The sequence below is a fragment of the Toxotes jaculatrix genome, chromosome 8 (assembly GCF_017976425.1).
Source record: "Toxotes jaculatrix isolate fToxJac2 chromosome 8, fToxJac2.pri, whole genome shotgun sequence".
Classification (NCBI taxonomy): Eukaryota; Metazoa; Chordata; class Actinopteri; family Toxotidae; genus Toxotes; species Toxotes jaculatrix.
Window position 1 is genome coordinate 13,331,405 of NC_054401.1, and position 14,752 is coordinate 13,346,156.

At 41.1% G+C, this 14,752-nt stretch overlaps 2 protein-coding genes across 6 annotated transcripts in view; both read left to right on the plus strand.

The window, feature by feature from the left end:
- The window catches only part of kif13a (kinesin family member 13A), a 34,647-nt gene extending 27,594 nt beyond the window's left edge, over positions 1–7,053 (plus strand). For 2 of the 5 annotated variants that reach the window (XM_041044385.1, XM_041044387.1), the window contains 9 exons: positions 91–183; positions 300–452; positions 549–626; positions 729–779; positions 996–1,083; positions 1,193–1,344; positions 2,130–2,354; positions 3,347–4,571; positions 5,076–7,053. In XM_041044385.1, the coding sequence (XP_040900319.1) occupies positions 91–183; positions 300–452; positions 549–626; positions 729–779; positions 996–1,083; positions 1,193–1,344; positions 2,130–2,354; positions 3,347–4,571; positions 5,076–5,209 (2,199 nt within the window). In that variant the 3' untranslated portion in view covers positions 5,210–7,053. The remainder of the gene's footprint in view (positions 1–90; positions 184–299; positions 453–548; positions 627–728; positions 780–995; positions 1,084–1,192; positions 1,345–2,129; positions 2,355–3,346; positions 4,572–5,075) is intronic. The other 3 variants (XM_041044388.1, XM_041044386.1, XM_041044389.1) reach the window with 3 other exon arrangements.
- A 1,142-nt stretch (positions 7,054–8,195) lies between these two features.
- On the plus strand, positions 8,196–13,749 carry rbm24b (RNA binding motif protein 24b). Its single transcript, XM_041044939.1, has 4 exons — positions 8,196–8,651; positions 8,963–9,086; positions 9,320–9,374; positions 12,107–13,749. The coding sequence occupies exons 1-4, from the start codon at positions 8,484–8,486 to the stop codon at positions 12,465–12,467; spliced, it is 708 nt and encodes a 235-aa protein (XP_040900873.1). The 5' UTR covers positions 8,196–8,483; the 3' UTR covers positions 12,468–13,749.
- The last annotated feature ends 1,003 nt before the right edge of the window (positions 13,750–14,752 follow it).

The following is a 14,752-nucleotide window of genomic DNA, read 5'->3' on the forward strand; positions in this document are numbered from 1 at the left end:
AATGGGGATCAGATTGAGGTCACCCCAGAGATGTGGTGGACGGCAGTGGATCTGGTTTAAATGTTCAAACCATTTTTTCTTTAATTGTAGAGTTTCACTCAGAGCCTCAAGAGAAGAATGTCCCTAAAGAACACACTTTACTCCTGTGGTGTGACTTATGACATCGTGTCTAACATACCAAAGGTACAACTTTTCTAAAGTGTTTTCAGAAATATGTCGTTCTGCCACTGGATCCAACAGACTGTTTTCTCAATGGGTTTCAAATAACCAGTACATTTTTTTTTCTCTTTCCTTTCCAGGCATCAGAGGAGCCAGAGGAGAGGGAAACCTTGGCCCTCATGGCTGCTCGCGGTGACAGTGAGGAGACTCAGGATGGAGAAACCTACATTGAGAAATACACACGGGGAGTTCTGGAAGTGGAGAACATCCTCAGTCTAGAGAGGCTACGCCAGGTATTGTATACAGTGGTATGAAGTATTATTTAGTGATAAAAGAATTCATTTATATAGTCACATGTAAAGATGCACATGTCCCACTCCCCCTCGCAGGCTGTGACAGTGAAGGAAACACTGGCTACTAAAGGGAGACACCTGAGAAGGAGTATCAGCACACCAAATGTACAGCATGTAATGAACACATCATTCAATGCAACTACTGAATGAGCCGCATAGAAATACCTGTTATAAAATATGACGACACTGATGCCATGTTTTTTTCTTGCTCTCTAGTCTTCGTGTAGTAAAACAGACCTGACAGGCTGTGAGGATGAAGACTGTAAGGTAAGGAACAAACCAGTGCTCTTTGTCCTAATTGCCACTTTGATAATAAAAACCAGTTTAAAAATTCAAAAGAAATTTCTTCATCTATTTATAAGGGCTGTCCATTTGGGTCCCAAGACCGTAGATAGTTAAAAGTGTTCTACAGCATAAAAGAGCCTCTTAGTTGCAACTTTACTTAAACTATATCATGAAACTGGCCTAAATGTTACTGTCTAGGACCACTGCGATCATGCGGACAGCTCCACCTGCAATCCCCAGGATGGCTCCCTTTGCAGCACACCCATCAAAATCAAGGAGAACCAAGGTAAAGTACAGAACATGCAAAATGTGCAGCAGCTGGATGGTGTCCTGACTTCTTCTGAGTAAGAAACCTTGTTTGTGTTGTTACATTATAACTGCATGTTCCCACACAGGTTTGGTTCCAGAGAGTCCTACCTTTTTCAACTCCAGCCCCTTCAAAGTCCTCTCCCCTCAGCCACCCAAGTTCCTCAAGTCTCTGCTGCCTGTCAAAGAAGAGAACAAGGCAAAGAAAGCCCTGGAGGCCCGGCCGCTGCTGGGACAAGAGGTAAGGAGGAAGGACTTAAATTATTTCTCGCTCAAGAGGGAAGCATTCATGTCTTTGTTTTTGCCATGTTGTTCCCTTTCCCATTGAATCTTTCTTCAGTCCCACATGTCCTTGTTTTGTTTGTCAAACACCATTTTAACATTTTACATTGACACAACATGATAAATATGTTACAAATGGCCCAAAGCTCCCTGATGATTTTGAAGAAAATGGCTTTGCTATTGTGTGACTGGATGAAAAACAAATAAGATGGTGCCATCCACTGTCTCCATGTCACTGTACTGAAATATAAGGGCACGACTCGCAGGAGCATGGCCTCAACTGGGGAAAGCCACAACACTTAATTAGACAAGGCTACACTGTAAAGTCTCATGTCTGATTTTGTTTGTGATGATTGGATTTTACAGATAGTTTGTGGCTGTTTCGACAATTTAAACTAACCTTGCATATTTGTTTTCATCTGTGCTTGAAGTGGACTAAAAGAGTTGGTACTTTACAAATATAGTTCATGTCAGGGATGCTGTGAAGATGGTTCAGTAAGCAGCAGGATTAAAGCAAAAGAGACAGGGAAGAGTTCTGACTGTATAGTTTCAGTATGGATAAAAAATGTTTAGACATTTGCTACAGACTGTAGAAGTGAGTGGATTAAAGAAAGTAAGGGTCAAAAAACTAAAAGCATGCTTTAATATAATAAAAAGTACTGTCACACGTACTCAAGACACTTCAAGCACTGTTTTTTTAAATATTAAACTGCATGCAACTAACTGTATAAATGGCCTGCCCAGCTCCATGCATGCTGTGTGTGTGTGTGTGAAGTGTGTGCTGTTATTCTGACCCATCCGCAGAGCATGCGCTCATGTGTGGACAGCCCTGCACTGCTCCCCCCTCCCTGTCCCTGGCGCCGACCCAGGGCAGGCAGCGAGGGCCACTGCAAGCCTTCCACCTCCACCTCCACCCCCACCTCCACTCCCATCAGCAGACAGCTCAGCCACACACTGCCACGCACTGCTGTAAGTGCTACACACACCGCTTTGAGGGTTACTGTAACAGTTTTAAACGCACACAGACTGACAGGAAACACATTCACACTGCTGTAAGCATTGCACTTACACGTGTACACACTGCCAAATACTTTGCTTTAAGGATTACACGTGTACCTTTTCAACCACACAACCAGGAAATGTGTTCCAATGGTTCTTACAATGAGTCTTTCTATAAACTGGCAGTATTTCTGCTGAGAGTCACATACAAACACAAGGTGTAAAGCCCGCCACTGGAGTCACACACTTTAAAAACACAAATTTACAGTTTTGGCAGCATGTGTATTCCTGAAATATTTTTTTATTATTAATTAATTATTTTTTATTATTAATTGTCAGAGAATTGGAGTAAATGTAGTTACATAAGCAGTAGCTTATGTAACTACATTTTGAAACCGAAATTACACAGTTATTGTATAGTTGTAGTTCCTACTGCCATCATGTCCAGTCCAAATACTGGCATAAAGTGGAGAAAACACTGTGTTGTCTGCAAAAAAATTGTTTTCTTCCTATGAAGAGAAATTGCTCTAAGGTATTTTCATATTAGTAATTCAAAATAAATGCAAACAAAACTCAGTTTACTTTGCTCATTATAGTACTAGAACCAGTTTCTGTGCAGTGAGAATACTCTGAACTATTGGAAATGTGCCCCAATGGGTCTTACAGTGTTTAAAAAGGGGTAGTTTTTAGTGTGAACAGTGCACACTGTTGATGGTACAGACATGTGACTACAGTGGCACAGCAACAAACACCTAAATACAATTTTAATAAAACCACATTACAAATGATTTGTCCATCATTTTCATGTTCCATTATCACATTCTACGCCATTTTTTCTTTGTTTTCAGTTGTTTTAAAAAAAAAAAAGTGTTTTTACAGGCTACTGCTCTTTAAAGGCTCTAGCTGACATCACATCCGGTGGGATGTGTCTTTTGTCCTGCTGCTGTTGTTTTGGTCAACAGGACTCTGAGGACGAGGAGACAGATGTGGACATGACTCTAAATCTCGATCGGGGCCCTCAGGACCACAGCAGCTTCCAGCCTTATATTCCAGAGGACTTTGCAAATTTTGAGATCTACAACGCCACTCTGGAGAGCCAGGAGGGGTTTCTATCCTCCCGTTCTGACTTGAAGGGAAGCCGGTGTGGAGGTGGGAGCGGCGAGAGAGAGGTGTCCCGAAGCCCCACTGCCAGCAGTTGCACTAGTGGCTACTTTTCACACAGTGCCTCCAATGCCACACTGTCTGACATGCCTTTCAGTGCCAGTGAGAGCTCTGACCACCTCAGCTGCACCTCCAGAGACCCCCATGACCCCCTCGGCTGTCCTGCTGGACGAGGCAGCACCCAAACCAAAAGTGTTTCTGCAGGGAGTGATGCCCAGCCGCCTCCTCTCTCAGCCGGTGGGGTCCAGGATCTGCTCACCCACCCTCAGGGCTCCTCACCTGTCGGTATTCCTAATTGCACAGACAAGCAGCAAACATTCCCTCTTCCTCATAACTGTGTTCTCAGTACCAGCCAGGAGTTCACTGACTTTAAAGGGGCTGATGACAGTATTGGAGAGAGTGATTTAGCACATTTTACAGAGGGATGGGAGCAGGAGGGATTGGAGCAGAAGAAACCAGATAACGTAGAAATATGTAACACTGACGATCGACACACCTCTGTTGTCTGTGGTATTATCGACACATCCAATCCTGAAGATGCAATAAGCAAATGTACTAATAATGAAGACTCTGTTAGTGTACCGGTGTCCTGCCCTAACACAACTGTAGTTTGCACTTCAGTCAGGACCCCAATAAGTGCACCTGACAAAGTCCCGGCACCATCTCCAGCCCAAATAATTCCCTCTGCATCAGTCCCACCCCCAGCATCACCATCCCCAGTCACCCCTTCGTCTACAGCCCCATCCTCTGCCCCAGCTCCACGAGCAGGAGGAGAACCTCCGATCCAGGAGCCAGCTCAGGGAGATCTGCCCCACGGGAGTCCTTGCCCCAGTCCTAATCCCAGCAGTGCCGAGCCCTCAGGGGACTCTAGCGGGGATGAGAGCACCCCTGTAGCTCAGCTTCCTGACTGGATGGCCCCTGGGGAGCAGGTGTGGGTGGGGAAGAGGAGAGGTACAGTCCACTATGTTGGAGGCGTAGAGTTTGCAAAGGGGATCTGGATTGGTGTGAAGCTGGATATGGCAGTGGGTGAGTCCCTTTGAAGATTTTGTTCCAAAAATATTAATATGTTCGTAGAGCCCAACAAATATATGCAGACAACAGAGCAATTTTAGCTTAAAACATTTTTTAGATAATTTAGAAATGGTGTTATCACAGAGTTTGTCCACCAGAGAGCACTGAGAAGTTCATTTTTCCAATGTTAAATGTTTCACTCAGCTCATATTTCAGTCTAAAACCACACGTTACCTGTCTGTCATAATCCTCTCTTGGTCCTACAAAATACGAAAGAGAGGTGTAGGTGAAAGTCAGGAGTCCTCTACAGCTTTGTTTGTATTAACCTCATATTCCCTTCGAAATGTGTCACATCATGAAAAATACATGCTTTAATGGTGAAGCTAATGAAGAGGGCTTATACAAAAAAGGAAAGTCTAATCATCCTGTCAATGTGTTGTCATCAAGACACTGATTCATGGTTATTAGGAGAAAATGCTTCACAAGTCCTTAAATCAGTTATGCTCCACCCTCCCACAGGTAAGCACAATGGGACTGTCCAGGGCAGAGTGTACTTCCGCTGCCCTCCAGGCCATGGTGTGTTTGTCAAGCCATCTCGTCTCACCAGAGGACCTCCTTCCATGGACACAGAACCCCAGACTCTGATCAGATAAGATCCAAAGCAGGACCATCTTTCTGAGGAAAAGCAGAGACCTGACATTGATCCTCAGAACCGGTGCGTATGGATGAACCGCAGGCTGACTTCAGTATGGCTCCTTACCTTCCATCCCTTTCACCAATCAAGTCTCTGAGCTGATATATTCTGTAGGTGTGTCTGCTTTCCTGAAGCGTAAATGCTGACCTGTGCATTTCATGAAGGTATATCCTGATTACTGTTCACTGAAACTTCTCTATGCACATATCTGAGTTTTCTATATGGCGATATTTTTGATAGAGAACTTAACTTTTAACTGGGAGTCCATATGAAAATACTACCCACATACTTTTTATTACATTGGTTTCTGAAAAGTATATATAATATTTTTATAAGACAATGCATCCTCCCCTGAGGCTCATAGTGGAGTAATCTGGGACATGAAGATTAAGAATGTACTACTGTTAATAAACATCAATATTTACATTAATATGATATGTCAGGGGTAACCAAAGAACTACGGTTCCATATCTGCTGTTATGAGTAATATGTTATTTTTGTAATGTACATTTGTGGAGGTATTCACAATATATCTATGTGTCCAAGTAAAGCTTAGTGCCATATCTCTAGGAGTAATGCCACATACCCTGAACAGAGGACAAATCTGCAAAACCTGACTTGGCTTTCAGTGTTTGAATGCAGTTAATTAAATTATCCTGTTGAAGTACTGTAACACTGTGGAGGAAATAATCCCCATCCAGCATGAGACTGTTGCTGTTTGAACGCTTGCACTGGAAAGGATTCTTGGAGAGTTCACAGACTGTCTTCCGTATTGGACTGGTGAAATGTTTTCTAACTGAACTGACTGAAGAAACGCGTCATCACTTTAATCCATGGGACGAAGCAGCTTGGCTTTGTATGAGGCCCGGATATACTGATGCCTTATTTCCCCGTTCCCACAAAGAAAGGCACATAAACCCCAGACTGCTCAATGGACTCCTTGACACGTTCACTGAGTTTATAAACAATAACAAACTTCATGGACCTGAAACCTGTGTATGTATATCATGAAGCCCAGAGGCATTCAAAATGCCATCCAGCCTCGCTGACTGATTGATTGAATACTTTTTTTTCTTTTTTTTTTAACTGACTGTCCATCTGCATTTTATATGTTAACTGACTGATGTATAACACAAGGTACTCAATAATGCAAATTTTCACCTGGGGGATTGGATGACTGGGTGATGGACAGTATCAGGTGAGAGAAAACGGTGCAAAAGTAGTTTAGTTAACAAAGAAAAGTTGTCTGATGAACCTAAGTTTTTATGGAAGTGGTGAACTGTGGAACTAACTAGAAATAGTTATATATTCAAGCTGTTATTTCAAGTAAATGAAAGAAACCCAAGACCTTACTTTAAAGAAGAGAACAAAGCTGCTCTCCCTCATAAGGAGTTGTAAATAGAAATGTATTTGAACATAGTATTTACATTATTATAATGTACAGAATTGTATTTATAATGTATCTCAAACTGTTTTAATTGGTACAAAATGTTCTAGAATAGAACATTTACAATCAGCGTGCTGTGTTGACTCTTTATTCATTCATCATTTTTGTGTATTATGTATGTTTTAGTAGTAAAGCACAATATTTTAGTAAAGCAGACACTGGGTAGACAATGTGTTCATCCCTTGCGTTTCCTTGTGCTTCCAAAAGAGATACTGTGAAGGATTTTTGATCATCTTCACAACGTGCAAGGATTAAACATTTCCCATTATTTATTCACCTCACTGACATATATTTCTAGGAAATGTATATATATATTTTTTATCTTTGTGCTGTAATGTCCCATTTTAAATACAGTTTCTTTTCAGATCTACTCTTCTCTTACCTTTTTTTCTATTTCCATTTTTTTTTCTTGTGTTGCAGTGTAAACAAGATATCATTTTAATATCTACAAGGTGACGCAGCAATTCACACCATCCTCCAGTTTCCTAAACCAAAAAATACCATGTCCTAATGCGACCGTCTTAATAAGTGCATATCTAAAGTGTAAACAAACAGGAAATAGATCTGCAGAAGATTTTGCTGTTACGTAAAATATGACCATGTTCTCATACATTCTTTGAAAACAGCTATTTTGTATATTTAGCTAACAATATCTTACCTTAGGTTATGTTAAGAAATGACTTTGTCAAAGCAGTGTACACAACACAAACATGCCCTCTGTCATAGCAACAGTGTTTACTTCACTACATCTCTTGGATGAGATGTCAACAGTGATGTTTGCTCCACTTCCCAGTTACCTAATGTAGAGCAAAAATGTCTCTTGCCACTGGCAGATTTATGGTCCCCTGGAACTTATCCTGTCTGGGGCTGATGTAAAGATAAACAACACAAACATGTAAACATGATGACACAGGCACCATGGACTGCCCCATGTATGAGATGTGCCTCTATACAGAAGGTCTTTTATTCTTTCAAGTCTTGACTATTAGTTGTGCAAATCAGTGTAGTTTTCTATTGCATGATCCATGAAAGTTTTCTAATAATTTGGCCAGTGGTGCCCTAATTGGTCACATTCGAATTAATTGAACTATATATTTAGAATTTTAAAGGCTGATTGTACTCATTTTCAGACATTTAAAAGAGCAGTTAGATACTATATATATATGTTTTGTTTTGTTTTGTTTTGTTTTGTTTTGTTTTAATTTTATTTTATTTCTGTGGGCTCGTATTACTTGCAAAAGCCTGTCAACAACCCTGGTAGTGATGTGCAATCTAATGTTGACTGCACGCCTTTCCACTGTTGTTGAGCAATCATTATTTTACACCCACTCCCATGTTGTCTCAAAGTCTAAAATCGTTTTCAAACTTGCCTTGACCCACATTTCTTTCTCACTTTATTGAGCAAATGAGGAATCAGAATTAGATTAGAGAGAATTAGATTTTTCTATGCTTGTTTTGCAGAGCGTGTCCTTGCCACTGTTTTAGCAGCTGGTCGACAGTAGGTAGCCTGAGCGCGGAGTGGTGGTCTGGATCTGGGTGGAGTTAAGTATCTATGTCACATTCTGACAACTGGGAAGCCTCCCGCGACAAACTAACAGGTGTCCTTCTTCTCCTCCTCCTCCTTCTAAAGATCCACAGTCACACTACCGGAGGGCTGCCCGTCCATGCTGCAGACTTTCTCCCTGACCCTGGCACATCTGAGCGCTTTTCTTTATTTTATCTGACCTTAAAACTTATAGGAAATTACTTATAGACACATTTAAACACACATACACAAAGACGCACGATGCACTCGGCACAGAAAGACACCACCTTCACCAAGATCTTTGTGGGAGGTCTTCCTTATCACACAACGGACTCAAGTCTCAGGAAATATTTCGAAGTGTTTGGAGACATCGAGGAGGCTGTGGTCATCACTGATCGGCAGACGGGCAAATCCAGAGGTTATGGATTCGTAAGTAACAACCTGTTGATATTATTTAGCTGACGTTTTAAATTTGCATGTACACGTGCACAGTCGATGTTAAGGTCAATTGAAGCGACTATGGGCACCCACCAAAGCTACTGCACTGCGTGACTGCCAGGTTAGAAATAGGTCGGCAGAATTGAACAGGCGACACTTGGAAGTGCTGGTACATGGTAAAAACAAACATAACCAAAAACAAAGTATGCATAGTTTCTGAGTGCCATCTGATCACTGTGACCATACAGTACACTCACACGTCTCCATGAGGTGAATGGAAAATGTTTTTTTTTTCTTTGTAGGTGACCATGGCAGACCGGGCCTCTGCTGATCGAGCCTGCAAGGACCCCAATCCCATTATAGATGGAAGGAAAGCCAATGTGAACCTGGCCTACCTGGGGGCCAAGCCTAGGGTCATACAACCAGGTGAGGGACTTACTTCACACAGCCTAATTTCACAGCCTTAGATAATCAGTGTGGCATGCAAAAAGCATACAGCAGTCCTTTACAAAGTCACTGCCACTGCTACATGGAGTTAATATAAGCATTCTGTTAGAAGTCGATACAAATATAAAATATAACTTAGAAAAAGTAGATGATTTGGAGAACATCAGCTTACTGTGGACTGTGAGTTTAATAATAATTTGTTTTCAATCCAGGATTTGCATTCGGTATGCCTCAGATCCATCCAGCATTCATCCAAAGACCTTATGGGTATGTTAAGCTGCAGAGCTTCCATTTCTATCACAAAATCTTCTGTATAAAATGGAAAAGGAAAATGTGCTATTGTCTTTTATGATGTTATATAATCAGTTTTTATAGCTGTAAACATTTATTTATCATTGCTTCCACCTGTTTAATCCTGAATGAGGACATGTGAGTGTTGATGTGTGCTCCTCTGCTTGGCGTTGACTGTGAAGGAAGTGAACACTTGTCCCTCAGCCACTACAGGACTTGACTTCATGTTGTCTATCTCTCTCTGATCTGACAGGGTCGGTAACGGTTAAAATAGCTGATGAAGGGACATGATGATTTGAGGAATAGCTGAGTCTGCATTGGGCAGAGCACTAAAGTGTTACCTGTATACTCTGACATACACAAACGAACTGAAATGGTGACTAGATGCATGGAAGTCTTCTTTTTTTTTTCTTTTTTTTTTTCAGTTTTCAATAGTACATAGATTGGTGTGTGCCTTGTTTTCAGTATGATGTGGTGTTCAGCTTAACTGTGTGCTTATTTCTACTTGCAGTGGGGGAGGTGGGGGGTGCAGGAGGTTTTTGTGCAGACTTTGTGAGTTTTGATAGGGAGTTGTAACTCTGCAATGGGGTGTTGATTCTTTTCCCCCTTTTTTAATGATTGATTTGTGCTTTAGCCTGTGTTTCCCCCCCAGTTTTTAGTTAACATTGAGTTGATCGTGTTTTGTTGTCTAAAGGGGGCTGATGATCACTCACAGTGTGTTTATTTCAAAATCGATCCCCTGCAACAAAACAAACACTGGCTTGCATGTGGGAGTTCTTTTTCTGTTTCCTTACCCATGATGCTGTGTTGTTCTTGTTGTTGTTGTTGTTTTTATTAACCCTATTGCTTTCACTTGTTGCTTACATCCACAGGTACATGATACTGAGCATATTTTTTTTCTGATAAACCAAAACCCTCCTCTGTGTAGCAGTTTTCTCATCCCCCCGGCGACTGTCACTGAACAATAAAATTAACATGTGTAGGGGGAGTTACAACACACACAGTGTTTTCACCACAGAAAAGCAACCTAACCAAATATGTGATAATGGATTCATTATTTAGCTCTGCAATAAACCTAAAAGTGTAGCCTTTTTTTTTTATATGTATAGACAAATGTTGACTGCACTGTAGGTTGGAGACAGAGATCTTAGCCGTTCTCTCAGGCAGCAGCTGTTGGCTACAGTGATCTCCATGGCCTCTCAAATTCAGATGGAAAATGGGACTCACTCAGCAGCGCTGTTAATAATGTATGGCACAGACAGGGCCGCTCGGCTGTGGACAACAGGTGGGGCCGAGCCATGTGCCCATGAAGCCTTTTGGTTATGTGCTGGGGATTACCCATGTGTCCTGGTGATTTACAAAGCACCTTTATTTAGCTCTGGACTCGCAGGACCACAAAATGTTCATCCCATCTCTTTCAATAGACATGGCTTAAGTCAGCTGTGCCCTTTTAGCACTTGGACTGTTGATATTCAAACAAGGTCAAATCACAAAGAAAAGATAACGGCATGTTAGTTCTTGTCTTTTCAAATTGAAAACCATACATGTGATTGGACTCATAAACAAACATAACTTTTACTGTGATCATTATGCAGCTGCAGCACAAAACGGTTAGCTCTTATTTACAGCCGTGGATCACGCATCCCACTTTGTAACTAGAGCACCATTTCTTGATCAGCTTGGACACCTTCAGTAAATAAATTCAGGAAAGTCACTGAGACGGTAGAGCGGCGAAGGCAGCCATTACAGTTGACAAGTTCCCTGCCATGTGTTACTGAAGGAGAAGATCAGCTTGTCCTTTGGAGATGACAAGGGGAGCAAAAATAGCATGCTTCCAGCCTCCCTTGTCAGTCAAGTTGCCGTGTGTATGTTTGTGTGGGGGTGTATGACTAAGGGGGGAGGGGGCACTTGTCTTTGGACAGATATAACAGTTTCACACCTGCTACTCAATATATTCACTGAGGGTGAATTTAACACAAGTTTAAAGTGGGACCAAATTTACCCAGATACCCAGGCTTGTATTTATCCATTTATACCCAGGTCTATGTACAGAGTATTGCTCTTCCAATGGAAATGACACCACGTTTTTTTCTTTAAGGTAGTTAAATGGAGGCCTCTGCACAACTTTATACATTCAAGCACCCACTTGTTAAAATACTGTAACTCTGCAGCTACATCAGCTGCATAGCAACTTATTGCATTTAATAGCTGCTCATTTTTGAAGGCACAGAAAGCCTATTTTTTGCCCAATTTGTTTGTGTTTAAGGACTAATTAACATGTGTGGGCATGCCTGTATGTGTGGTGTTGGTGTGGCAGTATGTGGACAGAATAATGTCCACTTCTCATCTTGATATGTTGTGGTGTTGTGCGATAAGCTCGCATTTTGTACAGTTTTACAGTTTTCAGTGAGACACTGGGTGCAGGGCTGGGCTGTGTTTTCTCTTAATGCCTTACTGTGTTTCAGATTCAGGTGCTTTTTTTGAAATTAAAAGCTGCGCTTGTGTTTCTTTGCGGTTTTGCTGCTTCCTTAACTTTTCATTTCTAGGTAGGGTTTTTCAATTGTTAATGAATGGATTTGCTGTGGTCTGAGGACTGGATTGACGTATTTGTGGCGCCTGCTTTTCAGTTTTCCAGAATTTTGTTTCAGCGTTGGACAGATGACTGGCTGTGGCTCTGCTTTGACCCCATGTGTCTTTGTGTCCTACAGGATCCCTGCCCACTACGTCTACCCTCAGGCTTTTGTCCAACCCAGCGTGGTGATCCCTCATGTACAACCTTCTGCTGCTACGGCAACAGCTGCTGCTGCCACTTCCCCGTACCTTGACTATACTGGAGCAACGTATGCTCAGTACTCTGCGGCTGCTGCTACTGCTGCCGCCGCTGCAGCTGCCTATGAGCAATATCCTTATGCGGCCTCGCCAGCACCAACAAGCTACATGACTACAGCAGGGTATGGATACGCTGTCCAGCAGCCACTCGCCACTGCTGCCACCCCAGGAGCTGCTGCTGCCGCTGCAGCCTTCAGCCAGTACCAACCTCAGCAGCTCCAGACAGACCGCATGCAGTAAAACCATCAAAACTACCTTATGGGAGGAAAGCAGGGGAGGACACCCCCTCCATTGACGAGGGAAAAGTTAGGAGGGGGGAAGACAGTAGAAGTTGAAGGATGGTCGTCACTCCCAGGTTTTATCTTAGCAGTCCTTCTACCAAAGAGCCTGAAGAAAATCACCAAAATGTGGAGAGCAATGAGGAATTACTTTTATATTATTTTATTCAAGTGAGATCAGTATTTTGCTGCTAATGAATATATATGAATATTTAATATTTATTCAGTAGTAAAATATTGAATGCTAATGGAAGTAAACTCACTGGACCTCATGTCAAACATTGCTGAATTTTATGTATATATGTTTTAGTGGAATTTGTATAAAATTCCCAATTACATTTATGTCTTATAATCAGGTTCCTTTCCCAACTACTTCCCCATTAAACCAAAACACTTGCATACATATGAGAACAGTATGTTACGTCATCTTGCAGTTTTCAGTATTTCATAGTTTTGGACCAGTATTTTGTTTGGTAAAGCTATGCAGACATTGATAGAGAAGTTTTGTTAAGACTGTTCTTTTTTTCTTTTCTTTTTTTTTTAAATAACTGTTTGGAGTGAGATAGATTAGACATCCTCAACTAGTTCCTTTTTAAAGTGTATTTTCTTGATAGTACATAAGACAGAATGCTGACAGCTGAAGCTGGTAAAAGCACTCACTTTTCTTCCCTTTAAATTGCACCTCAAGTAAACTCAGCAGAAGGGAAGCAACATTGTTGAATGTGAATCTTTCATTTTGAAAAAAATGTTTCATAATGTGCCTTTTAAATTATGCTATTTATGTATTTATTACGGAGCCTTACAGTAAAAACCCTTTATTTGTGTTTGTGTATTAGTATGAAGCCTGTTATAGAACATGTCCACATGTGCTGCTGCATTTCTCATGATCAAGAGCAAGCGTTGTTTTAAGAATGTTTAAACTTGGGTTAACAATGCGGTATACTGTGTATAAAGAACAAAATATGAGTGGAAAGGTAGCAATAACTCCAATGCTTTTTCTGTTTTCTGTAGATTTAATGTTGTCCAAAATATATCCGTAAGTCTTTGATGTCGCTTTTTATACTTGACCAGTTCGAAGGACAGTGTGACAGCTGTTAACTTTTTAATTTTTCTTTTTTACATTTGATGTCTTTTGACATTAAATGTTTTCTAAGGCGAGGGCATCACCCATCTCACCTTGCATTTTGTAATGCATGACTAAAAATAATGCAAAGATTTAATTTGTGAAATAAAAGGAAATTCACCTTCAACTTGTGTTTATCCTTTTGTGTTCTGTGTAATGTTGGTTTTGCTCACACTCTTTCATCTGTTTGATGAAATCGTGTCACGTTATGGTAACAGTGATGGATAAAGAATAAAAAAATGTAGCAGATGGTAAAATGATGCATGTGTACATCTGAACAACTGCCATGAAGAGTAAACTGCCTCTAGTGTTCTGTTTCATGCAGTCTATGTGCACTGGGGCAACACAAGTTGTGTTAGTAGTCCCACTACGATGTGAACCATAGACACTATATGAAAGTCACATAATCTGACATTTATTAACCACTGTCAGCAGGAGAGTGTCTCAAGTTTCTGTGGTAAATTTCAAAACAAAGAAAGAAACTCAACTGGCAAGGACATGCATCCTGCGTCTCAGAAAGCCCGAGTCACTAGAATGAATTACACGTCTTTGCAAATTGTTCTAAACTTGAAATACTGCTGGAGTTTGATGCTTTCTTCTGTTTATATTATAATTCAACGTAGGTGTTTGTGTAATGAATTTGACCTGTTGTGGCTCCAAAATAGTAAACAGGTCCCTCTTCCCACATTACACCACCACTAGTTGATCCCCTCATCAGTACTGTAAAATAAAAAGTTGTAAATGAACTAAAATATTAGACATTCTTGTTTTATAAATTCTGATTTATTTACATAGGAAATTCCAAAATACGGCAACAGCTGAAATGAACACTCATGGTCTCAGGGCCCTCTGATTGTCAAGAGAATTTACAGTCTATTCTTAGTTTTGTTCACCTGTTTTCAATCCTTCACTACAGTCTCCACCACTTATGTTTCTATACAGCTGTATAGAAACTTGTTAATGTGACCTGGGGTACAAGCTATGGGCGGAGGAGAAGACAGGCAGTTGCATGAAAGTTTGTTTTGTACTGTCCCTAGTTGCTGTCTCAGTTTTTTTTCTCACCAAAACTGTGCACTCCTGACACCTGCTGGTTAATGAGGGTCATTCCTCCTTGCCAAGCATTT

Bases quoted from the DNA above. Each gene is read 5' to 3' on its own strand.
- rbm24b (XM_041044939.1), top strand. From the start codon at position 8,484: ATGCACTCGGCACAGAAAGACACCACCTTCACCAAGATCTTTGTGGGA. The intron at 8,652-8,962 runs GTAAGTAACAAC...TTTTCTTTGTAG, and splicing joins AATCCAGAGGTTATGGATTC to GTGACCATGGCAGACCGGGC. The intron at 9,087-9,319 runs GTGAGGGACTTA...TTTTCAATCCAG, and splicing joins GCCTAGGGTCATACAACCAG to GATTTGCATTCGGTATGCCT.